The following is a 25,775-nucleotide window of genomic DNA, read 5'->3' as shown; positions in this document are numbered from 1 at the left end:
ATGTGGTACTGCCCTCATTGTAGAAAGTTGCCCCAATTTACCAGGGCAAAAAGCAAGAAATTGCCTGAAATGAAGGATCAATTCCTAAGTGAGGCAACAAAACTTGCAACTATCTGCACATGTCAAAAAAAAGCACAGACAAATGATAAACTGCTGAAATGTCATAATGAACAGTGCTCAAATGGTAAATTTTTTCATCTGTCCTGCATGTCTTACAAACGTTATCCAAGCAATGCAAGAACAACCTGGCTTTGCTATAACTGCAAGATTACAGCACCTAAAAGTAGACCATCAACACCAGCTCAAGGGAATTCTGATTTGGTAGGAGAACCAGCTGGAACACCCGATAGTGTAATGTCAGCCCCTATTATTAATGATTCAAGCTCCCAAAGTGATAATGATTTGAAGGCAGATTCACCTGCAACACCAATCAACATCAGTGCAAACACCCCACAGGATAGTGATGTGGAAGGAGAATCATCCCCAAATCCTGACCCAGATGTTTTGTTTGTCAAAGAAACTGTCAATACAAATGTTAATAAGACGGGTTCACTAGGGAATCTGACTGAAAGAGAATTTGCATTGATAGAGGATACACATGGCTGGTTAGACTGTTCTATAATCCACCAGGCACAAATCTACCTCAAACAGTTAAATCCGAACATTGAAGGATTTCAAAGGCCAACACTTGGTCCAATAAGAGCCTTTGACATTATCAGTGGTGAATTCATACAGATTTTGAACACTGGAGGTAACCACTGGGTATGTTTAAGTTCCATTGGTTGCTCCAGTGGCCATGTTAATTTATATGACAGTTTTTTTCATGATGTTGTCTGTGACGACATTGAGGAACAGGCAAGAAGTCTACTCGGACAGGACTTCAGGGGAATTAATGTTGTCCCTATTCAGCAGCAACTAAATGGATCTGACTGTGGGATATTTGCTATAGCATTTGCTACGAGCCTTGTTTTTATGCAAGACCCCTTGAGTATTCAATTTGATATGCCGAAAATGCGTCCTCACCTTTCAAGATGTTTGAGGTCCAGTAGAATGGAACTTTTTCCAGCCGTTGATCTTTAATAATGGACATTTTCCCAACTGGTAACCTTTTAAGCCCTAACAGCGCGTAGCAAATAAGTTCTCCTGACCTTACATTATCACTGCCTAATGAAACGTACAGGTCAGGAGAATGAATAAAAGGACCATCTAAGATAAAATGTGTCAATGTTTAACTGAACAGTACCATAAGAAATGCACTGTATGGCAGAACTTGATATGGGGCTTAAAAGGTCACATTCTTCATTGCACACAGTTATATAAAATTATGTAAATACCCTTGTTGTTATGATACGCTGTAAGTGACCATTGCCACATCTTGTACTTGTTTATTGGGAAAAATCCCATAGATGAGGGACAGTGATTGCCAGGTAGTACCCATAAAGATTAAATCCCAGTAGAGAACTAATTTTAAGGTAGAATGAAAGGACCCAGTTATCTTTGAGAGGCATTTTTTCATTCTGTACTAAAGGGATGTGTGGAATAAGGCCCCAGTTGCAAATGACTCCTGATATTACTACATGTACTAAATTCTCCCTTTGATAATTGAGCATAAACAAGACAAATTGGAAGGAGAATCTAGCAGTTCATCAGGAGGCACTTGAGGCATAATTCCAAAGAGCTAGAAATATTGTTGTAATTATTTTACTGCCTCTCCAACCCAGTGTTAGATATTAAAGGAGGATCACACTATCCATTCAATAATATTTTTATAGTTGATCAATTTTATTACCCTTATCCATGGATAAAAATATCATTTACTGCTAAGGCTCACCATATTTTCTACAGGATCAGAAAATTTGATGGAAACAGTGTCAAGTATCTGTGTGGGAGGCTAATATGAACCTTGCAATATATATATTTGTATGAAAGAAAGCTGCATTATTAAAATTATACAATAAAAAACTATTTACAAAGGAAAGGTAACATATAAAAAAACCAAATACATGGTCAAAACGTCTCTATAGCAGACACCAACTTGTTGGTCAAAAATATCAAGACAAAACAACCTTAGCTAGCAAAAACATAGTTTTGGTTTTCAAAGCCGACACTCTTCGCTTTTAGTGGGCTGTAACATATAGCCTAGTAGTAGCTCAACCAATCAGAACGTAGCATTGATAATCGACCACTAGCTGGATTTTACTAAATTGAAATACACTGTCAAACTCTTTCAACTAAGCACTAGAACCCAAATAAGTGCTGCACTGGGTACTAGATTCTCAATCCCACAAGCACTGCTCTTAGAAACCAAAACAAATTTTTTGTTTTAGTAAGCTTGACTTCAATTGCTATTAATTAATATTACTTAATTAATTTCTGGGCCAACTGCATAATTTTTTTTTTAACCAAATGTTTTACCATACTGATCAAAACTTATTTGAATAAAAAAATGTTTGTGAACCTGCTGAAGCTTGTGACAAGGGTGAATCATTACCATGTAAGAAATGTTTACATTTTCTCAATAATCCTTATTTTTTTCAACCATTAAGTCGTGAGTTTACAGTCAAGGTTGGTCACCTGGGCCGGGTTGTTCGAAGCTGCGTTAAGATAGCCCAGGGTTAGTGCGAAATTTGAACGCAGACATTAAAGCTTAAAAAGTAAATTCAGTTTAATTCTTTTTGTCAACAAGTTGATGATTGGATACTCTTGAAAATAACAGAGAAAATTATCTGAGAAAATCCTTTTGAACAAAAGAAAAAGAAACCGGGGTTAGAATTTAACCCGGGGTTAGTGCTAACTGGCGTTCGAACAACCGGGCCCTGAAACTCATCTTGCTTGAATGGATTTGCAGCTGACTCCCTATAGAGCTGCAGTGTTTTTAATCACCCTCTTTTCATGCATATTACTTTTCAGGCTTAAGTAACAACAACTACCGTATTTCTTCACCTATAAGCTGAGCGATTTTCTCAGTTTTCGACCCAAAATTTTGGGAGATTTTTCACGGAGAACGGGGTTCGGCTTGTAGCCGAGGGTTTTACATTTTAAAAATATACAGTTGCTGAATAACTTTACCCCCCCCCCCCCCGGCTTGTAGTCAAGTTAGCAATGAAGCAGCAGTACTAAAACACAACAAAAATAACTTCTGAATATTGGTTATTCACTTTTATGAAATTGGTGGCTCCTAAAGGAGCCGTTTGACGGATATGTAAACCCAATAGTTTACTCGCCATCCGTTTCGTTTTCGCTGTATGTCTCGAACTCGTTCTCTTCTATGTCTTCATCGTCTACTTCTGGGGTTTCCTCAGAGTAGACCACGTCGTCCTCTGTTCCGTCCAAGGCATTGGAAATACCGCAGGTCTTGAAGGATTTGACAACCACACTTTTAACAAGCTTGCTACACTTCTTGGCTATGTATTTAGGTGTACCGTAAATGGACTGGGGCTCAGGCAAGATGTATGGCTAATTCAGACAACTTGACGAGTTATTACCCATTAAAGAAATCAATCAAAACTCACAATAGGAGGACAGAGGTTAACAAGGGCAGCACAAACTCGAATTATCTTGTCAATCAGTGGGGCTTTGCTCTTGTCCTCACATGCTAAGTAGTCAGTTGACAGAGTACTTTGTAAGATTGTGTACTTTTGTCTCAGAATTCCAATAACTCTCTCCACATGAATTCTGACATTGGCGATTTTACGTGTCTTTTCTACATCAACTGGATCCAGCTGTTGTTTGCCCCTGGTAAATGCAGGGACGTTCAGTTCTGCCTGGTGAAACCACACCTGCTCGTGGACAGTGAAACCTCTGTCTGCAAGGACAAGATCCCCAGGAAGTAAATTTTTTAAAAAGCCACAGTTCTCTGTAAGAAATTTGTCTGATGTGCGCCCCCCCCAGGCCTCACTAACAAATGATATTGTTCCTTGTGGTGTTATCCCAATCAACACTTTCGCAGTGTTATGGTGTTTGTAGTTCGAAAAGGTCTGTGCTCTTGCTAAAAGATTGGATGGCCTATCAATAAATATCTCGAAACAGTCAATGACCACACTTGTCTTTAGACCAAAAGAGTCAATGAAACATTTCGGCATTGTTCTTTGAAGCCGTTCCCGACTTGGCCAGGAAATTAAAGGAGATAAACGAACATCCATGACAGTTAACCAGGTAACAATAATGCGAGAAACAACAGTTCTAGAAACATCAAAACGATAAGCAAGATCTTGGTGTGGGACGGCCAGTCGTAGTTTTATCAACACCAGAACAAACTCCTGAAATTTACTCAATGACAGGGAGCGTCTGTTGACATGTGGAGATACAAAGGAGAATGTTTTCATTAAAACTTCCCACGAGGGTAATCCAGTGTAAAAGCGAACTTTACCGTCATCTCCCTCAAAAAATTCCTGTTCAAATACGGTGGATTTTTCTGGCATCCAAGGTTTAGGCGTTCGAAACATGTAATCACACTGCTCGGTTTGCGTTGACCGTGATTGCGTGAGTTCGCTTGGCTCAGTTTGCGTGGCCATGTTGTTCCCCTCTTCCTCCTCCTCTGGAACCTCTGCCAAATCTTCTTCATCTTGAACCGCGAAAGAAATATCCCTGATTCTCTCGCCATGGGCTTCTGATTCATCTTCCCTTGCCTTTTTTTCTTTCACAGCCTGAACCTGTTCTTCACGCTCCCTCTCGCGTTTACGTCTTTCTCTTACTCTCTTGGCTCTTTCCTGTTGTTTCTCTTGTTGGTCTGAACTCTTTAACTTGCTGTGGCCCAAATGCAAGCTAGGCACCCAGTCTAGATTGAATTTATCCCAGAGGGAAGCTGCTTTTCCAGAGTGAAAATGAATTCCACAAACACGGTCGTTCTCAAGCTTGCTTTCTGTTAAGTCATCACGACTTATGGCCGCTAACCATCTAGTTCGCCGTTCATTCGACAAAATTTCCGTCTGCTCGCCTTGACTAGTAATAACTTTAGGCACCCTACAAAAACTAAGGTCTGGACGTCTCTTTTTATCGTTGGAACATCCAACGATTAGACAAAACGAAGGCATCGCTACAAGACGCGAGGAGTCGCGTGACAGATTTCACTCCTCCAATATGGCGGAACCAACTTTTCACCTACGTCATAGTCATGTGACCGCACAGACACTATAAATTTGAAACTACGGCCTGTATTTATATAATGAAGAGAAGAAAATAACAATTCGCATCCACACTTAAATATTTGTATTGTTGTACTTGTATTTTGAAATAAAATTTCCATTAACGTTAAAAAAAGAGCAAGAAAATATACTTCACGAGGGGTTTTGGGTCTCAAAATTTCATTTGCTGCTAACTAGCTGGAATTAGAAAATTTAACTTGGCACTATATCGGGAATTGACAGGTCTATGAATGTAAATATTCCTACAAAGTGGTGCTTGCATCAAAAATCGCATAATTCTGAAGTTAAGCAGCCAGACTAAGATGCTAATAATGAAAAAGAATTTCTACACGCGAAAGCCACGCGACTGTGAAGTGCCCGCGCGTGTTGCCCTCCTTTTCTCTTTTCTAACATCTGCTCATTGGTTGTGTCTGAAATTGTTCTTAAATCTCGTAAAAAAACTACCCCCAAATACACAGCTTTACAGGAATTTATTACTAGATAGCTATAAGCTGAGCAAAGAGTTCAACTAAAATAAAAAAAAATCTTTCTTATCCCGCCTCACTTTTTTTTTTCAACTGAAGCTAATCTCCCTTCTTCAAGAACCACCAACTTGTGCTAGAGCGTTACGGTCAATCTAGGGGTGCGTTTCTTCGGAGAAATCCAAATTACCATTCTTGAATCCAATGCGGATTTTGTGTTTCTTTACTAAACAAAAAACACTCCAAGTGGACTCCCGTACCGGATCAATCAAAAGCCGGAATTATAGGATTCATGGTCGTGAGTTTCAGTGTGCGGGGATGCAAAAAATAGGACACCTGGCAGGTGGATTTACTGGGAAAGAAATATGAAACCTGCGACGCACTCTCACCGGGTCGCGTCAATGTTACTGTAACGCTAGAGCCTATTTTCCATATAAACATCCGGTTCGACCGAGTCGTCCCAATTGGTAGGGAGCTTTAACAACGACAACGGCGACAGCATTGAGAACAACAAAGAAAAAAGCAAAACAATAATTCTGCTCGTGCAGCACACTTTTTTGTAAAGTTTCTGGAAGACTACTGCGACATTTTACTAAGGACGTATACACACGACATCGAATTTGTCTTTCTCCTTCTAAACTTTGTTTCGGTCCTTGACAATCAAAACTAGAGAAATTCACCTTATACATTTGGTATCATAGGAATATCCCAGCGCTCTTCTTTTTTTTTTCCACAATTGAGGGTAAAAAAAATTAATGTCGGACCCATTAAATTTTTATAGACGACCGCAAACTTAAAATAAATACGGAAACCCAGTAAATTGCGCCAAAGGTTCCCGAGGTTTTGGAAAACTCCCATAGTCTAAACGATTCAGACGGTTATATCAAAACCAGGCTTTAAGAAACCATTTTCGTTCTCTGTTGTTGTTGTTTCTTTGGTCGTAACATTTTCAATTCACCAAAGAAATACACCCCTAGCTTTTAACATTATTAACTCAAAAGTATATTTTCACTGAAAATTGATAGAATAACTAAAGTTAAAAAAAGTCAAATTCACCAAGCCTCAAAGAGAACAACGAATTTCCAATCCGGTAATACAATAAACTCATTTTACCATAACATAGACTCCAAAAAACACTTAAAGGATAAAAACTAACTCGACTTGAACGGTCGATTACAGAATTTTGGCTAATTTTGTCCAGATAATTTTATCTCCCATATTTTGCATTAAATTGTATACAAGTATACTATCTTAACTGGTAAATTAAGGTTTATGTGATATTTTTCTAAATAGTTATTCTCTTCAAACGCCTTCACACGTAAATTACCACAATTTGTTAAACACCACTTTTCAAACCATCAAATAAATTCCCAGTCTTCCTCGCCAGAAAACAATGCGCTATAAGTCCGCGGTTTGAACGGAGACTGGGTCCCATAAAAATGCTGTGTTTTACGCTGAAACAACTTTCCATTTTGATCGATGGCCCAGAGCTCATCGTCCGGAGTGACGGAAATCAGTTCAAAGTTACCCGGCACTTTCTTCCAGTAGTGTCCTAGACAATTGTCCTCACTGACCCCGTACCTACACACGATATCTCCATTGGGACAAGTAGCCCACACCATGTACTGGCTGATAGCTAAGTCGCGCACTCCCGTCCCGGGTACTACTTCCCAGGAGGTGCCTATAGGGTAGCTTGGTGTTACATTATGCCGTGCGTACACGTTGTTTCGATCGTCCACAGCCCAGACAACGCGATCCGCTGGGCTTACTTCTACTTTAGCAAAGCGGCATCCCGGCAGGGGACTCCCGTCTACCGGAATCCAAGCCTGGGTCACAGATGGGTCGCTAGAGTCTTCCTTTCCGATGCGTAGCCAAACACTCCCCATGTCGTCCACAGCCCATGTGCTGAGCGAGCCACAGCTCAGGTGAAAAACCTTACCGACGCCAAACTGCTGCAGCCCCAGTTCTACCCAGCCGAAGCCTTGAGGGCAAGTCTCTGAAATCCCCGTCCGTTGTACCACTTTGAAATTATGCGTGATTCCCCACAAGTTGTTACAAGACGCTGAAATCAGTTTTAAAACCTTTCCTTGCGGGGGCTCAACAATCAGTGGTCTCGCTCCAGGCTGGAAACACATCAGTTCTCCATTAGGCTGTAACGCCCACACGTGACCTGCATCTCCTCTGTATGACCCCGCGGACAGGTATGTCCAGAAAACTGATTGGGCGATACCTTGGGGTGTTACTGCATCCCATCGCGTTCCCAGCAAGTGGCCACGAGAAGACTGGATCGAGTTCCCACTCCCTAGCAACCAGACTCCCGCTTTGGGGCTTGCAGTTAATAGTTTCACGTCGTCTCCTCGTAAGACCCAAGACCAAAGCACTTCCAGTAAACTGCGATTTTGCATCAAGTACTGTCCTAGAGAAACTTGGTACCATGAATTCCCGGTGGGGTTTTCATGAGTAACGTTAGTGAACCAAAGTGAGCCCCTCATGTCCACAATCCAAGCTACACCCTCAATTCCAAGACATATCGACTTGGCTGTAATGCCTAAGACATATACAAAAATGTCAGTCCGAATACACGAAGAAGGTGACCTCCACTTCGGTAAATAATTGTTATCTAACCGGAAATTCGAGAAAATATTGTCGTTCTACGCTTATAACGTGACAGGGTCAACTCTTGGGGTTTCAAATACTGTTATACAAAAGTAATTTTCTTTTTCTCCCTAAAACTCTCAAAACAAATTACCTTTCAGTTTTATTTCACTCGGATATTGCAGTCATCGAATACTGGTATTTAGATAATCATTCGGCGTAGATATAGGACCAGTAACTCCAGGAAATAATTTTGTGTACGTTCCAAATCGACTTCCGAGTCTGTTCGCCAGACGACCTGAAATGACCCGTCCCCTCCCCACAAAAATCGTCCCCAATAAAGGGGGGAATGGGACACGCAAGGCCTTCTAGGAGTTCCGTCCGCCATTTTGTCTTCTTGGACATAGATGGAAGATATTTCTTCATTGGGCGTTGCCCTCACGGGCAGCCCAACAAAAAGGCCATGAATGAATGGGAATACAAACAGTTTGCAAATGGAGAATACCTCAATACAATCTAAAAGCAAACATACTACACTTCGTATTTAAACACACCTGGCAGCATTTCCCAGTTGGTTTTCTCGGCTGGTCTTACCATGTCAACACCTAGAAGTTGAGAAAAGCAATGTCAGGGATAAGCACTCGTCATTTCGCCCTATAGCTCCCCTCCCTATCTCTTCTCTTGCTGAACACAACGGGAACGGTCTATGATAGTAGCAGAGTACATGCAATCTGGTGGGTAGCCTGTTCCAGGTTCCAAGATAGTGGGCAAAGGAATTCTGAGAACGGACCTCTAGAGCCAGGGTAAGATTTTCCCAACAAAGGAAAACCAGGGGTTTTACAACTCTCACAAGTGTAATTTACAAGTAAAGCAATTGTTTTCAGACTCTAAAACAATGGCTACACTTGTAAATTACACTTGTAAAAGTTTTATAACATTTACCCCAAACTTAAGGGTTGAGCAAGGCATCAAGATCGAGAAGCACATTCTAAGATTTCTTATGTTTTCTAATTTCGCTATTTCAGTTTTAGACATGAAATAATTACGTATGACAAAACACAACACCTTTATAAACGTGGATGCAGTTTGCCTGGTCCAAGAACCACGCCAAGCCGTTAAAACAGGACGCCTGTACAAATTTACTGTCTGTTAGAATGGTTCGCCATCCTTTGCCTGTGGGGTGTTCCTTAGACACGTCTGTTCTCATGAAAACGTCACCGTTAAGCTAAAAACAAGGCAATGAGATGTATGTTTGCTGAGCATCAAGCTAAGGAGCATTTCAGGTCTCTTCTTAACTTTGCACTTACTCTAAAAAAAATTCAAAAGTGTTTGGAAATGTAGTTACCTGCACACTGTACCTCCCTCTTAACGGACAACTGCATAAGACGGGCACCTCTCTAAAGAGGACACCTGGATTTGGCCCCTAAAAGGCGACAACTCTCTAAAACAGACACCGACATTTGGCCTCTAAAAGGTGGACAATTCCCTAAAACCGACACCTAGATTTGGTCCCTATAGGACGGAAACCAACCTAAAACGGACATTTATATTTGGTCCCTAAAAGGTGGACACCTTCTTAAAGCGAAAACTTCTAGATTTGGCCCCTAAAACACGACACCTCTCTAAAACGGACATCTAAAGCTGGTTCCAAAACACCCAACGGATGACTCTTTAAGTGATGTTACACCATTTTTAGGGCAACAATATTAGAACAATGTTGTAAGAATTTGAAACAATAATGTAACTCTCTGTAGTGATGAGTCCCGCATAATATCACCTTTCGAGTGAGCCGGCTGACTGTATACGGACGTTTCGTAAGTCTCCTTACAAACTTCGAAGCAGATTAGTTACCCTTCGGGGCCGTTTTCATTGACAATATAATGGGAATACTCTTAAAGTATTGACCTTTCAAACGTAAAAACAATTAAAAGACAGACGTTACAAAACCAGACATTGTCAACTTTCTAAGCCTGGCTTATAAAGATCTTACTCGGTTCCGCAATTCGCCACTTTAGCAACGAGAAGGGGACTGGAACCGACACGCGCCCCGCAATTGTCTCTGGGATCGTCACTGGGGACGCGCCGACCAGCCATCGGCCAATTTTTTACCCCGTCCCCAGTAACAGTCCCAGAAGTCTTTGCGAAAGTTAGCTCGGCCCAGTTTGCTTCTCGTTTCTATTAGCGAATTGACAACCACGTGACTGTGACTCACCTTTATCCCCCAGACTGCAGACTGATCTACCACCACGTGACGCATGTCTTTTTCCACTGGCTGCCATTTCTTTCCCGTTAAATGATTAGCGTTAATCCCCGAACGAGCAAGTGCGTAATTCTTGCGATCAATGCACCAAATGACATCACCGGCATTATTGACAGCTATCATTCTAGCTGAGCCCCTCAGTTGGGTCCACGTCACGACAGAGAAGTGAGTGGGACAGTAATAGATATTATCGTAGGTGGTCACGCACCAAATATGGACATCGGAAACGGCCACAAAGTGTACGTACCCCGGCCCCGGTGGGGAGTAATCCGCCCAGCTGTCCGCTAGTAAACGTAGGTTGAGACTAGTAGAGCCTGCAGAGCGAGAAAGAGAGGAACCAGATCCTGTAGATGAAAAAGACCCTTCCAGGGGAGGGACGTCCTCGTGGTTCACAATTTCAAGATCGCTCATAGCCCTTAAGCTTCGTGCAGGGGAGCGTGGCCATGAGGCGGTGTCGCCGAGTTCCTCTGCGCCCTCCGAGTCAAGAGACACGGGGGGAGTAACTTCAGAGTCACTCAGAATGTCAGTGCTTGCTCGCCGGGGTATAGAAGACAGGATTGATACACTCGCACTCACCAGCCGACTTTTAGAGCGAGATGACTTTTCTACTGACGCATCAAATGTTGCGTCAGAAATATTCACTGGAGTGTTGGAGTAAATATTTGGTAGATAATCGGCGTTAGAGGATTCGTCCAGGGTTGAAGTGACAGCTTCGGCGCCAATATCATCTTCTATTAGCGTGCTTGTGGTCAAAGAAACTGAATCCATACATAAACTGTTTTCTCGTGACAAAGTGCTACCTGAGACAGAGCCAGAACTTGGAGATTTACTCAGATCATCAGTCCGTTCTAACGGTACCACTTTACCCGCTTCTTCTGTCACGCAATTGTCTTGAGTTGTCACGTCATCCACTACGCTATAAGAAGCTGGATGAGAGACGCATGATGCACAACTAACATCAGTGACGTCATGTTTTTCTTGCGAGCCTTGTTGTGTAACGTGGACTACCGTTAACTGAGGCTGCGTAGAAGCCAACTTGTCATCTCCTTCTGATTCTTGGTTTTGCCCAGAGGATGTTTCACTACTCCTGTCACCTGAGTCGAAGTCCGACGAGATGTCGGACAACCTATTCAGTGTAGGGTCGAAACCGTCAGGGCAGTCGGACGGGTCATCTCCATCCTTACGGTCGGGGGGTTGGGTAATGTCAGCTGTGGTTGGCTGATCTCTAATCCCGTCTTCGGTATCGGAGACTGTTTTGGATGAAGAATCTGAGAATGAAACATATCCGCTTTACAATTTACTACTTCCACTGATTGTACTACTCTAAACTGTTAGTAGAAATATAACTGAGGACATCAGCCGTTCCTTCCCCGGGTACCCACCCGGGGTCAGCCGAACACGTGCCGTAAGCAGGACTTGAAATAACGGCCGCCCAGTTAACAATGTCCGGTCAAAAATAGGCTTTGTCCAGACATATTGTTGGATGACCGGACATTTGGTCCCGTTGTTTACTCTTCTAATGGAAATGTCATTCAGAATCTCTTCAGATTTTAAAACAATAGAGATATGACGTAATAGACCTTTTTCCGGCCAAAAATGGGTTTGACCGAACAAACTTGACCGCCTCCATCCAGGAAATTATTTCAAATCCTGACTGTAAGTCTACTCTGATAAATCATTAGCAACAACTGAAAACATCGCGCGTAATATTTAGTGCATTGCACAACAGAAGCTCGAATAGCTCAAGAATACTTATATACCACACTAATAATGGCACAGCCTTCGCATATTCAAAGCTTAAAACTTTATTCAAACAACTTTCATGCCTTCAATGAGGTATCCTCTTCCCTTGTTGCTAGTTCCTGAATTGGTACTTTTAAAGGGGGTAAAGGAAATTTTTGACATCAGTTATCTAAGGTCTTCCTAAAGTTCTCTATCGCTAATGGTACGGAAAGACGGGCAACAAAAAAATTATGCAACCTGTCTTGCAACATTGCTGCAAAACGAGTTGAATAGCGATGTTGCGCGTTTAACCACCCACATTAAACCTGTCTTGCAACGAATCAGGTTGTTAACAGGTTTGAACATGGGTGGTAAAACACGCAACATCGCTATTCAAATTCAAATTTTTGCAGCAATGTTGCCAAGACAAGTTGCACGTTTTTTGTTGCCCGTTTTTCCGTACCTTAAGTGAGAGAAGACAACCTCTTTGAGTTTAGCTGTAAGAGTCCGTTATTATTGTGAAACGTAACAATAGCTTTCTTGTACTATAAAAAACATACCTTTGTTAGATTTCTTTTTGTTCCGCTTTTGTTTTCGAAACACGATCTCTCCAAAGTCTTGATGTCTTATATCTTGATATCTTTTAAAAGGATCCACATGATCGACTGCCAGTGAAATACTTTTTGCGGACGCATCAGAAGTCCCTACTGAAACAGGTTCAGAGATCTTGTCCTGAAACACGCAAGTCGCGTAATACAGCATGTCAGCTTGGACATTTTCTAAAATCGCCTTTCCAAAACAAGTGTGAAATAACGTAAAGAAACATTGTAGCTGAGTAGAGCTACAAATGATTTATAATACAAATCAATGCAGTAGAGCTGACTGGGTTTCCCAAGAGGATGTTCATACCCGAGTTACAACGTTTTAACATTACAATAAAGGTGCAGCTACAGACAACTACAGGTGTACCTCAATCCCAACAAACTCGCCAAAAAATTATTTAATCTGAACATAATAATTTCGAGCATACTGGGTTTTAAAAGTGACACGCAGTCTTGACTATTACGTTTCGCTTACTCTCCTGCCCTAGCGCTTGTCACTTTTTGTTTTTGTTCTTGTTGTTGTTGTTGTTTTTCTCTTTTGCCGCACATTTACTAAGCTTCATTTTGGTGGGAAGAGTTGTAGGGAAAACGTTTGGAATACGAGTTATCTGTTTTTGTACTTACATTGTTTACAACTGGCAGTTGTTTGTTGCATTCCAGCTGTGGCTGCTTTGTATTTTCCTCCTCTTCACTTTTATAGCTGTGCTCCATAAGCGCAACAACATCCACAAGAGGATTAGCCAGTCTGGGAATCAAACTCAGCTTCATCAGCCGCCTCTCCCCTCCCCGCTGCAAAACGTAAATCTCATGGCCCGCGGTACTGACGTCCACAATGTCACCAAGGTTGCCATGGTAACCAACAAGGGCGCAAGGCGAGGGGTCTAGGACCCACAGTCGTGACGTATCCCAGGTAACAAAAAACTGCCCGTGCAACAGTCTCAGGGGGCCAAACTGGGGTTGATAGTCTGGGGGAAGTTTTGTCAGCGTGGGCGGTGGGGGGTTAAGTATCATGATACCCGGGGGATTTTCATTAGTCAAACACTTGTACATTAGAGTTGACAAGACCTTCCCATTGGTGTCAGCAGTCCATAGGCGTTGGCCTGGCCTTGAGGTGTACACAGTCGGTTGCTTCTTCAACCTCTCGTCTGATGTTCCTCTTGCTGGAGGATAGAACATGGCTCCAAATCGTCCTAGACTAAACGAGCAAAGCAAATACAGCATAATTAAATAACCTAGTAGTAATCATAGATTATTGAGTGCGTTCGACTTTTCTTAGCTTTACCGTCAAGTATTAGTCCAAAATTAGGAAAAGGTGAAGCGAAACTGTTCTAAAAATAAAAATTCTTTCTATGCTCTCCGCGTAGACGGCTTCATATATTAAAAATAAAATATCTTATCCATCCTCGAGTATGGCCCACAAAAATGGTAAGTAGATCGTAAAAATCTACAGTATATTTTGTCCAGAAGGTTCTTTGCCCTACACAGTAAGCCGTGGTTTTCCTTCGGTTACAAACAATAGTTAGCCAGCAGGCATAAAAACATATAAAAGGGCAAAAGAAATGAACAGCGGTACAATAATGGATGGCGCACAAACCTTAGGCTAGGAATTAACTTCGACGTAGTTTTCCTCAGCAGAAAGCATTTCAAGCATTAATTACAGTGTAACCATTTTTTTTTTCTAATTTAACCAAAAGAAAATGGGAGAATTTCATTAACATGCACTGACCTTTTCCTTTCTTTTTGTCCAACTTGAGTAACCTTCTCAGAATGAAAGTCCCACAGAACAGTCCTTTTCTCAGATGAAATCAAAAGAGCATCCCATGAATATGACAGCTGGACAATGGGAGAAGCCTCTTGTAAAATCATCGCCGTCTGAGTAAGTTCCTATTTGAGAAAAAAAACATTGTTTTTTAAGCTAATTTTTAACTTTTAAACATTTTTTGTGGCACACATTTCTTTGTTCATGGTTAAATGTCTAAGATCATCAAATAGAAATCACCTTCTGCTTAACACTGGTATTTATGAACAGTGAAATCTGTGGTTGAAAAGGTCAGGTGCAAACCAGAGAAGTTAAGTTGAGGAAAATGTAACAATAGTATACATGTAAAAAAAATGTCACATGCCAAAATTCAGGTCTTCTACAGTTAAAAAATAACGTTGTGGGATTAAAAAAAGGCATTTAGGTTATTTGTGCTCCCAGCTTTTTAATTGTACTACAGTTTAATATTTACTTAACAAAGTGCTGTTTTACAATTTTATCACCATTGTTACTGTACTTCTAGATAGAACTAAACCATTTTAGTAAAATCCAACTAGTGGTCTATTATCAATGCAGCGTTTTGATTGGTTGAGCTACTACTAGGCTATATCTCTAATATGTTATAGCCCACTAGTAGTGAAAAGCGCCAGCTTTGAAAAAAACAATGGCGGCTGAATCATGTTTTGCTATTTTTGACCAACAAGTTGGATTTTACAAAACCATTATTCCTCTCGTCCTCCTGGCCTCTGAGTCAATAGCCCATTCGGCCTTTGGCCTCATAGGCTTTTGACTCAGACACCATGAGGGTGGGACAGGAATAATTGTTAAACAGTTATCATTAATACTGTGTTTGTTATTAATTTTTTTTGTGCACAACATATTATTTACCTCCTGAAGCTTTACCACAGTGACATAAACTTTGCCCTGTACATCCCCACTGTAAAGCAGTTCTCCATCAGGGGACCACTCTAGACAGGTAACTGGACTGTTATGGGCCCCACTTACATGCATGGTCTGAAGCTATAGATACAGGTTATAAATACCAGAATTATATTAACGCTTACCTACCGGGCACGAGGGCTGTACGGCCAGGTCCTTGGTCCAGTATTCCCCAGTACAGCCCTTGCACTAGGTTAGTAAGTATAACCGTGCCTTATTGACCTAGCATGAGGTCAACATGGCTGTTTATTGGCCAAGTTCATCTTTGCATTTTTACAGACCAAGATGAATTTTAGCCTGTGTACAGATGCCCCCCTCCCCTCAGAAAAAATCAGGAGAGGTTGAGGTCAATAAAAATGCAAAAAAGAACAAGGCCAACATCCAGCCATCCTGAACAAACATTAGCCTGGTCAATAAATGATTTATTATATGGCCAAAAAGGGAACTTTTTCTTGTTAGATCAGTGCAAGAAACTGTGAGTGGTCCAGATGGGTCCACCTTGCCCCTCCGGGGTTGCAAATAACAACACAGGATTCATTTCATCTTGCCAGCCCATGGATTCAGCCACACAAATGGAATGATAACAGAGAAATCAATGCTCAGTAAACAAAATAGAGTGGCACAACAGGGGTATCAAACTGGGGTGGCTCAAAGTGGCTCAAACTCCTAATGTGACCCTCACATGAAGGAAAAATTTGACCAAACATTGCAAAATGAACGAGGTGAGATTTAATGACGACTTTCCATAAATTATTCCAGAACCAACTTGATGGCTATATCTTAACTACATGTGCATCTATTCTCATTGTACCTTGCCAAATCCTTGTGAAGCCAAAACAAACGTAAAAATTGTGATTAGTCCACTGTTAAAGCCAACTGCTGCATAATTGTGGGCAGGCAAAAGCCGCACGCACTTGGCAGGCTCATGAGTTACCTAAAAAATACAAAAAAAATTCAGGTTTTCCCTACATCAGACCTATTTCCATAGTATGAAAATTAACGATTGGTGGTGTGCCAATAATCAATTTATTAGTACAATGTATAATCAGGCATTGATCAAAACCTTCAAGGGATGTGATAATCGATGATGGAAAACGCTCAATTGATGATCACAGAAAAAAGTAAATTTCTTGTTGGCAACTAAACATATTGAAAACTTGTGTATTGTCTAAATTAAAGACCATAGATAATTTGATCACCTGAGTTCAGTGGTCCATGATCAAAAAACCGCCAATAAAGTTTGTATTACATGTAATTTGACTTGCACAAAGGTAAAAATTTATAAATAGAATTGTTGCAGAGATTTTTTGAACTTATAATCAATGATCCATGAGGCAGGTCAATCCGGTCAGCCAACATGTACATGTACATGTAGTATACATTGGAACCTCTTATTTGGGACACCTCAATTCAGGGACTACAAAATTTGTTCCTGGAAAAATGTTGATAGGATCTTTGTACATGTTACCTCTATTGAAGGCACACCTCTATTCAGGGGAAATGGACACTGTTTCTAGGTCCCGAAACCAGGGTTTAACCTCCATTCTGGGGAAACCTTTCCTTAATTAGCACCCAGAAAGTGACAGACCAGAAACATTTGTTGATACATGCAAGTTTAAGTGTTCACTAGTCACAATGGCAAAAGCTTTATTCAAAACTTGAACTACATGTATCTCACTTAAAATCAATGTACTGCACTTTTAACACACAACATTGAAGAGATAAGTTATTTATGATTTTTTACACATTATCTAGCTGCTTGAAATAATGACTGCAGCAGATTGCAAGCCAGAGTAAAAGCACATTTTATACTTTATTTGTCGGTTAATTATTAGTCAAGAAGAAAAAAAACAGACACTTGTGTTAGTCCCAAGGGTGTCTCCTGAAAAGAGGTTGCACTGAAAAGTAGAAACTATACCACATGCTCTAAGCAAAAAAAACTCACCTCTGATGGAAGTTTTGACAGTCTCTTACAAGTCCGATCATACAGGAAAATAGCTCCTAAATTTGTGCCAAGCACTATAGCATCAAATGAAACATCCAAACAAGTGTACTCGATGGTGAAGGATTTAAAATTGTCATGAGCTCTCTCTTTCAGGGCATTGAACAAGTTCTTTACTCCATGTCCTTTGGTACGGTCCCAGACATGACCCATTAAGTTCTTAGTTCCATACTGTGCTTTATATGGTAGACAACTGAGGATATCTTTCAGTGGTTCTAACTCAGAAAGGACAATGTCCCTCCCAATGACAAAATCTAGAGGTAAGCAACACATTGCATTATTAAACCTAGCTGTAATGGGAAACACTAAGTCTTAATCACTTTGTCTGATGCAAGTTTCATTTGCAGCCAAAAACAGTTTGTTTCAGGTACACTGTATTGTTGAGAAAGCCAGGTGTTGTTAGTATTAATTTTCATGTTTGTGTTTAATACAGAGGCCATGTTAGGGTAAAATTTCAACAAACAACATGGTTTCGAAACAGCTACATAAGACCAGATAAAAGGTGACAAATGATATAAAGTTGGGTTAAGTACCTACAGGGACATGTCCTACTCCTCAAAATGCGAAACGACCATATTTGAAATTTAAACTAGGGACATACATACCCCCAACCCCTCCCCTCCAAGATGGCCTCAGTTCACATACGGCTATAGGATTTCCTCTTTATTCCAGAGTAAATCCAACTTTGCACTGTATTCATCACCATTTCAAAACCATGTCGTTTGTTGGACTATTTACTCTAAAAGGACCTTTGTTGAATTGCAGTCTTTAAGCCAGAAATTTGTTTTGCTCAACGGCCTTTCACCAGGACTTAAGTTGATTTACCCAGATGAATAAAACACTTTAACAAAAAAAAATGTCCAGCGATCTTATTTAACCGATGGGAGCTGTTAACTTATGTGTTGCAGTCACTGCACATGTATTTCCACACTTATTCCTTTTTGTTCAGGTTCAGAGAAAGAATGAAAATTCTTATTGGGTGAATAGGCCATTTTACAGTTGTGTATGGAAGCGAGGCTGAGGGTGACCTTGTTTTGATACAAACCTTCCTGCTTTATTATGTAAATCAAGTTATTCTTATGCTAACCAGTATTTTTCAAGAACAATTTCCATAACAAAGCATAGAAGGTTTGTATCAAAACAAGGTCACCCTCAGCCTCACTTCCATCCATAACTGTAAAATGGCCTATTGACATTCAATAAGGCAAACTGCTAAAGGGCAAATTGACTTTTAGGACAGAAAAAATAGCCAAAAACATGAGTACATGCATTAAGTTAGGGGAACCATTTTACAAAAAGCATGATTCAACTGTCAAGTAGATAATATACATGTAGGCATTATTGCAAATGTACTTTAACCTGTCTGTGTCTACTCTTCATAGTTATACATGTTGTTAGTTTGCATTGCCAGTAAAGGTGCCAAGAGAAACAAGGGAAGCTTTCTGTACAGCCATATACATGTACATCAACTAAATTGTATTTGTTGACTTTCCGTTGAATTTTAATTCAGTAGAGTTTAAAAACTCCGCTGCTTTTCATGTTCACTTGAAATAACATGCCAGTGCCTGCCTTCACACAACTTGAGATGGAACTGAGCGGAAATTTGACCCAAAAGAGAAACCAAAGAGACTTGAGCACTTTAAGATTCATAGAAAGCGAAACATTATAAAATTTCACAGTCGACTGAGGTCAAAATAGAATCATGTGATGGGCCGGCAGTCATGTTTCGACACCTCTAGCTTGATTATGAAAAGACCAAAAGAAAGGAAGTCCTGAGATGTGATCACTCGAAATACAGCTGTTAAACGAACTTGCAGAGGTACATTTTTCATATTGTTAACTTCAATTACTGCTATTATTATTATTATTATTTAAACGAATCTTTAACTCTTCTTTTAACAATCTCCGGTACGATTCGTCTCGAAATACTTTGCAATTGGCAAACTCACCTTGTGGTGTCTCCATTCTAATAATCCAATCTATCCCATTTTTATATCACTCGATACAGATGTCTTGAAATGCAATAGGGACAATACCTAATCGACGTCAACATTATTGCAAGCATTGCGAAAAGCATAAGCATTCCGTTCCACATCTAGCGCCATGTAGCAGCTGCGCCATGTTTACAATTATTTTTCGAGCCCGCGGTGTTGTGGCGTATTAGTCATGTACTGTGTCATGTAAGGTGTCTGGACTTTGTCCCCCCGGGATCGCACTCTTACTGAATGCGCTTCACAAGCAGCATTAGCCTGTGCCAGGCCCTCAGATAGTATAGTGGGAACGTATTAAAACGAGCAAAGCGAAAATAAGACGGGCACGACTTGGGAAAGGGGGCGATGCCGCCCTGTCTCTCCCCAGCCCCCGCGCGTTTTTCGCATTTCTTATTACTGAACGACTTTCCACCACTATCTCGGAGCCTGGAACAGGCTAAGGCAGCATTAGCAGGGGTGTAGCGTCCTTTACGCAAATACGCACGTACGTACTTGAGAAATTGGTAAGATTTTATTTTTAAAGATTTTCTGTTAAAAGTAAAAGCCATTTGAAGCGTCGAGACTTGACTTTGTATTGTACAGATTTAGTCCTGTCGGTCTCTCTGTTATTTCGCAACATTTTTGCACGTAAAATACAACAGTTTTGGAGCGGGAGTGGAATGTGATAAATTCGAAACAATGTTTCGATGTTTGCCTTCAGGAGATCCCACCATACATTGCGTATTCATGAAAAACGAAAAAGAATCGACCCTGATTATCATTCCTTTCAAGATTTATCTGAAACCTGATCTGGAAAATTTCCCCATTCAAAAGCTATTCATTTGTTTAGTTTTCTCTCTCAATCTAAAAATGTCGAAAAAGTCTATCAAAGACCACTTTAATGTCACTCAACTGGAAAATCATGGACCAAACCACTCCCAGAAGGCAACGATAATCCAAATACGTAAGCTGGCTTGTTTCATTTTGCGATATCACTACAGCGGAATGCGAGAATTCTCGTCGTCCATCTGGCCTATGAGGGGATGCTCCGCCCGAAATGGGTGCCTTTCAACTGGCAATGCTACTTATTAAGTAAGGCCTGTTTGAAACGTCGTGCTACTGTCGTGCTAAGCTGGCTCGACTGTAGCTCGACTGGCACGGCACTAGCACGACTTAATTCCAGACGTCGAGTTTAATTCAGTCGAATAGAACGGCTGTCGCCGAAAACAAAACACAAAAACAAAGAAAGCGGGAAGCAAACTTTTAAAAGTATTCTAATGTATTTATAATTTATGAACTGAGTTCAGCACGACAGTAGCGCGATGTTTGAAACCAAGTCGAGCTACTGCGCTGCCTTAGCACGGCAGTATCTGTATTTTTATGCTTTTTTAGGTCTTGTTTTTACAATGTAAATGTTATTAGTCCAACAAAAGTAAGTTGAAAGAGTCCTTTCTCACTGAGAGCACGGTTTATTTCATCCGTAGGTACTTTGAGAATGAAAACTGAAGCCAGGGTACTGGCCATATGACCATAGCTCAACAAGCTCCTGCATGTTGAGAATTGAGAAACTGATCACCTTTAACTTGACTTGAAAGTGAACATATTTTCATACAAATTCACTCTTGAATGGGTATTTGTTTCTCATGCATGTACACAAATAACTATGAACACTTGCTTAAAATAATAATTTGGTACTGTTTACAGGCCTTCGTTGCTATTGAAGACCCACATATTCAATAATCATAAGTCATGATCACTTTCATCATTCTCATGCACTGCAACCGCCTGCTGTAGGTGACTGTGACCACTTTTTGGGCCTGAAGATTTAACTATTTACCATTGTTTTTACCCCCTGGTAAGCCACCAATTGACGCATTCTCTGATCTCTACGTTCGCTGTGTGCACTATGCTACTTAGAATATACAAAGAACTTTAGTATCAATATGAAACTACACATGGTGTCACTTAGAAATTACATGCAATAAATTGTCTTCCATAAAGAAGATGTGCCCGGACCTCTTCTTGAAAGAGGCCCCCTGTAGTCCGATTCCTGTATGGACCGCGTTCCATAGGCGAACACTAAGTCTTTCGTTTTGGGTGGCCGCTCATGGGGGGTTCAACTGTATTATTATTATTATTGTTATTATTATTATTATCATTATCATCATCATCATCATCATCATTATCATTATCATTATCATTATCATTATCATTATCATTATCATTATCATTATCATTATCATTATCATTATCATTATCATTATCATTATCATTATCATTATCATTATCATTATTATCACTTACTACTACAGATGGCATGGGTTAGCAAATGCAACTGCACGTTATCCTGCAGTTATCCACTATCGAACCCATTTCCTTTTGACTATAATTACACAAAGGAAGGTCAAATGGGGTGAATATGGAACCTATGAAACATTGGCTACCCTTCCTTAACAACAGCAACCCATTTAAATCCCAGAACATTCTTTTTAAAGACAGAGGACTGGGTTTAAGTTTACTCCAACCAAATGGAGATTAAGTACTTCTCACCTTCCAATACTAGAGCCAATGTTAAAACCAGCCCTTCCCAATCTCACAATTTACTCCATTTCTCTCCCACCCTTCCATCCCAGACATTTTATGGGCCTCCCCCGAGCTTCACGAGGTACTGCTATACACGTGTTTTTAGTTAGATTAGTCGAGAGAAAATCTGTCTGGTCTGGTAGGTTTAGGGCCATGAATATCCGCCTAAATTCTAAAGTTGTTCCTCATGTTAACAGATCCATATTTATATGGGGACGAAATAGGCATAGGGGCTATGGCTACGGGCAGTTTCATTGCCGCAGGGATAGGACCCCGAGTCACTCCAATATTCGATCTTCGCTCCAAGAAGTCCATTCTTTCCTCCGTGATGTGCTTGACCATTGCAGGTTCCAATTCGGAGAAACGCTTATGTTTCTGTAACTGCACCCATTTCTTATCTGTCTGCGACACAAACTGATCCACACATTTTTCAACTATCCATTCTTCGACAGAAAATTTTTGGCTTACGGTAATCACTTCCATTGCTTCGTCTATATTCATGCCATCTCGGCACCAGTGGCTCAAATATTCCTCGCAGCGGGTTTTCAATCGATCAATTTGATATTCAGTGGAAAGCTTCAGAAGGAAAAGACAGTTTTCCTTTGAAATCCAGAGATCCTGATCAGGATAAATACCTTGAAGCATCTGCTCTATTTCTGTCGCATCTTTGCCCGGAAGTGGTATTTTTTTGGCAGATTTCTCTTTGAACTCTGAAGACAACATCGCCTCGAAGACTGGCGAACACACCATCAAGACGGCTCGATGAACATGAAATTCCCTTTCTGAGACTTGAAGAATCAGGTCACTTGATTTCCATGGGCTAGAAAATCTTCGATGTTCTTGAGGTGAACTGAGGGCTACGTGGGACGCTTTAGAAGGTGCAAGAACGTGTATAGAAGGTGCAAGATTCCGCAGAGACATTTTTAACTTCCGCGTAAAGACTCGCCTCGTTCTGATCTGAGTTGTTACCCAGACATCTCCAGTAAAATTTGACCCCCTGTTAGGAGAGGGTAGAGCAGGGGTTGAGCGACTTTTAGGTCGGTTATCCCTTGTCGTTATTATTATTTGTCCCTGTTATGCAAATTTCATTAAGTCAATGTGAACAAATTCTTTTAAAAACTTCAGTTTCATTCCCTTTTGATTATCACAGAATTTTCGTCCACGCCTTTTTTCAGAAGCTGGGACGAGGGCTGACTCGTCCCCAGTCGTCTCTCATTATTAGTATTTGGTGCGGAAGACTAGAATGGGCTCTTTAACGAAGGAGATGACGGGAAGGAAGAAGGGAGAAGGGAGAGGGTCAGCACTCGTTAACATCCGTCGAAAGGCCCTCTTATCTTCGGTCAGCCTGGGTGGGCAGGATCAAAGTCTTGGTATCAAGGACACACTTAGCATAGGACCTCTAGACACTCACTGAAGCCATGTTTACATAAATTTTGTCAGATTTATTTATTTAGGCTTACTTATTTTATGCTTGGTAATTAAGGTTGCAAATGAAAATGTACTTAAACTGTGCGTTTTGGTTCGAAGCCATTGATAGAATAAAGTCTTCATCTACATGATATCTGCAATTTATTTCTTGGGAAAGGTTGCCTATCAGGTCAATGGTTTTGTTCAAGAATTTTTTAATACGTTTCTTTAACGGTACATCAATGAATGAATGGTGGAATCAATATTTTTAATTCAACTTAAGTAACCCCTCAGAGTTTTGACTTGGCTTCTTGTTGTTTCGTCAAAAATATGTCCTGTAAAAACTGAAAGGGAAGGGTCCAAAGAATTTGGAAATGGTATCTTCCCATCTGCATTAGCCCTTCCCTCTCTGTAAATATTCCCCACTCCCTGTTTTCTTTGAGGTCTTGCTTGAATATTAGTTTATAAGTGTACCTTAAAGCCTCTTAAAGGTATGTTATTCTAGAAAAAAAGAAAATGTTCTGTCATTCGATCAAGTTGAGCAGATGCTATTTAATTTCATGAAGCAAAAACAAACATGGAAAAGTAATTATTCAACAGTAAGATTGTTTTTCCTTGTTTGATCATCATTAAACTTCCCTTCAGTTTTCTTGTGGATTATTGACTGTGTGATTTGACTGGTGGATCAATTTTTGGTGCACTCTCGATCCGATGCGGCTTTTTCTAACCTCTTTCTTTTTTCGTGCACCTGCTTTTCAGGCCATTACTGGAAGATGACATCATAGGTAAGCGAAGGTGTGCAGTTCTATATGGCACTGCTACCTTTGTAACTGGCACTCCTTCCTATAAACTGGCACTGCTTCTTATAAACTGGCACTGCTTCTTATAAACTGGCACTCCTTCCTATAAACTGGCACTGCTTCTTATAAACTGGCAGTGCCACTTATTTAATAACTGGTAGTGCTACTTTAACTGGCAATGCTGAGTTGAAGTTTATGAAAGGGCAGAGGGAAATCTGTTAAAGAAACGAAGTATCTCATGGTTGTATCAATATAAAATGTATCGAAAACACTTTATAAAATGCTTGCCAGTAGCCATACGTTGTCTTGTTCACGAGCTAATATACTTTTTCATTCATTCATTCATTTATGCATGCATTTATTTAGTATTTTTTAATTTATTTATTACATAAACTATCTATAACACCTTAAGGTCCCAGTTGGTGCGTCCAAAAGAAAAGACTACGCCTGAGAAGAAAACGGGCGTGGTGTACGACATTACATGCAACAGCTGCGGAGAGCACTACATACTACATAAGATGGACAGCTAGGGCTCTGGAGAAGAGACTGGGCGAACGCCAAAAAAACAAACGGCAGTCTGGGAACACCAGTCCAAAGCCAACCATGAGATCTACTGGGAGGATATCAAGATCCTTGACCTGCGTAACAAGCGTTTCTGTTTGGCTTCGGAGCAAGGGAAGATCGAAGAACGGGATTTTTGGACGGTTTTGGCCGCGCGAGAAATGGAACCTTTCTTCCCCAACCCCTCCCCGCTCTTTTACCCGAGCCATTTTCACGCGGTCTTTGACTATCGTTCCTCGCTCTTTGCTCCGAAACCGCACGGAAGCCCTTGCTGTGCAGGCTAACCAGGAGACGGTGAACATTTAATCAAGGAGGCCATCCATATCAGTGCCCCCGGCCCTAAAAAGAGATGGGGATTATGCACGTGACTAATTGACGTGACAACACTGAGCATTTGTTACTAATGAAGACTATGCAATACAGTCGACAGCTACAATACTAAAATCTTAGACTTTGTAACTAGAATTTTCTTTTTCAAATATTTATATTTATTTATATATTTATTTATTTGATTTCCTGATAGACTTGAATGTTTCTTTGCTAATCAGGAACCAAGAAAAGAGTCACCTTAAAAGGTTTATGGGTAAGACCAGAATTTCTTTACAATATTGGCCATTGGCACCTTTATTTAAGTCAAGTTAGAGCCTAGAGTTGCCGGCTGGTGCGGTTTTCACAAATTCGGCTAGATTTATTTATTTTTTATTTTTATTTTTATTTTTTGAGGTGGTTGTACATGTACAGTTGTGCTGCTTAAGAGCGGATGTCAGTAAATATCGACCAGAGGTCTACAAAAGCAAGAGCCATAATAGGACAGAGAGGGACACTCAGGGCGTTGGCCGGGATATCTTAATCCCAAAAAAGTTATTTTTAGAACTATGCGGACCATGCGAAAACAGTTTCCGGTAAACTGGTTGACTTCCGGAAGACTCGCTTTCACGATTTCAGGGCGCCAAAGCGAGGCGGCGTCAAC

At 40.6% G+C, this 25,775-nt stretch overlaps 3 protein-coding genes across 3 annotated transcripts in view; 1 reads left to right on the top strand and 2 right to left on the bottom strand.

The window, feature by feature from the left end:
• LOC140943979 (uncharacterized) overlaps window positions 1-2,109 on the top strand; it is a 6,255-nt gene extending 4,146 nt beyond the window's left edge. Inside the window, exon 3 of the mRNA XM_073393087.1 lies at window positions 1-2,109. This exon is cut by the window's left edge and continues 122 nt beyond it. Within this exon, the coding sequence (XP_073249188.1) occupies window positions 1-1,080 (1,080 nt within the window). The 3' untranslated portion in view covers window positions 1,081-2,109.
• Window positions 2,110-3,228: 1,119 nt separating this feature from the next.
• On the bottom strand, window positions 3,229-5,128 carry LOC140943958 (uncharacterized). Its single transcript, XM_073393069.1, has one exon. The coding sequence runs from the start codon at window positions 5,031-5,033 to the stop codon at window positions 3,498-3,500; it is 1,536 nt and encodes a 511-aa protein (XP_073249170.1). The 5' UTR covers window positions 5,034-5,128; the 3' UTR covers window positions 3,229-3,497.
• A 5-nt stretch (window positions 5,129-5,133) lies between these two features.
• On the bottom strand, window positions 5,134-17,740 carry LOC140943954 (tectonin beta-propeller repeat-containing protein 2-like). Its single transcript, XM_073393063.1, has 9 exons — window positions 17,428-17,740; window positions 16,294-16,416; window positions 14,511-14,668; window positions 13,409-13,979; window positions 12,743-12,914; window positions 10,413-11,728; window positions 9,266-9,425; window positions 8,755-8,805; window positions 5,134-8,153 (listed from the first exon to the last, which is right to left on the bottom strand). Exons 1-9 carry the CDS (start codon window positions 17,635-17,637, stop codon window positions 6,964-6,966), a joined length of 3,951 nt encoding a protein of 1,316 aa, XP_073249164.1. The 5' UTR covers window positions 17,638-17,740; the 3' UTR covers window positions 5,134-6,963.
• Window positions 17,741-25,775: the final 8,035 nt, after the last annotated feature.

Source organism: Porites lutea, chromosome 7, assembly GCF_958299795.1.
Source record: "Porites lutea chromosome 7, jaPorLute2.1, whole genome shotgun sequence".
Lineage (NCBI taxonomy): Eukaryota > Metazoa > Cnidaria > Anthozoa > Scleractinia > Poritidae > Porites > Porites lutea.
The sequence above is the reverse complement of the archived record's forward strand: the minus strand, read 5'-3'. Positions and strand labels throughout refer to the sequence as shown.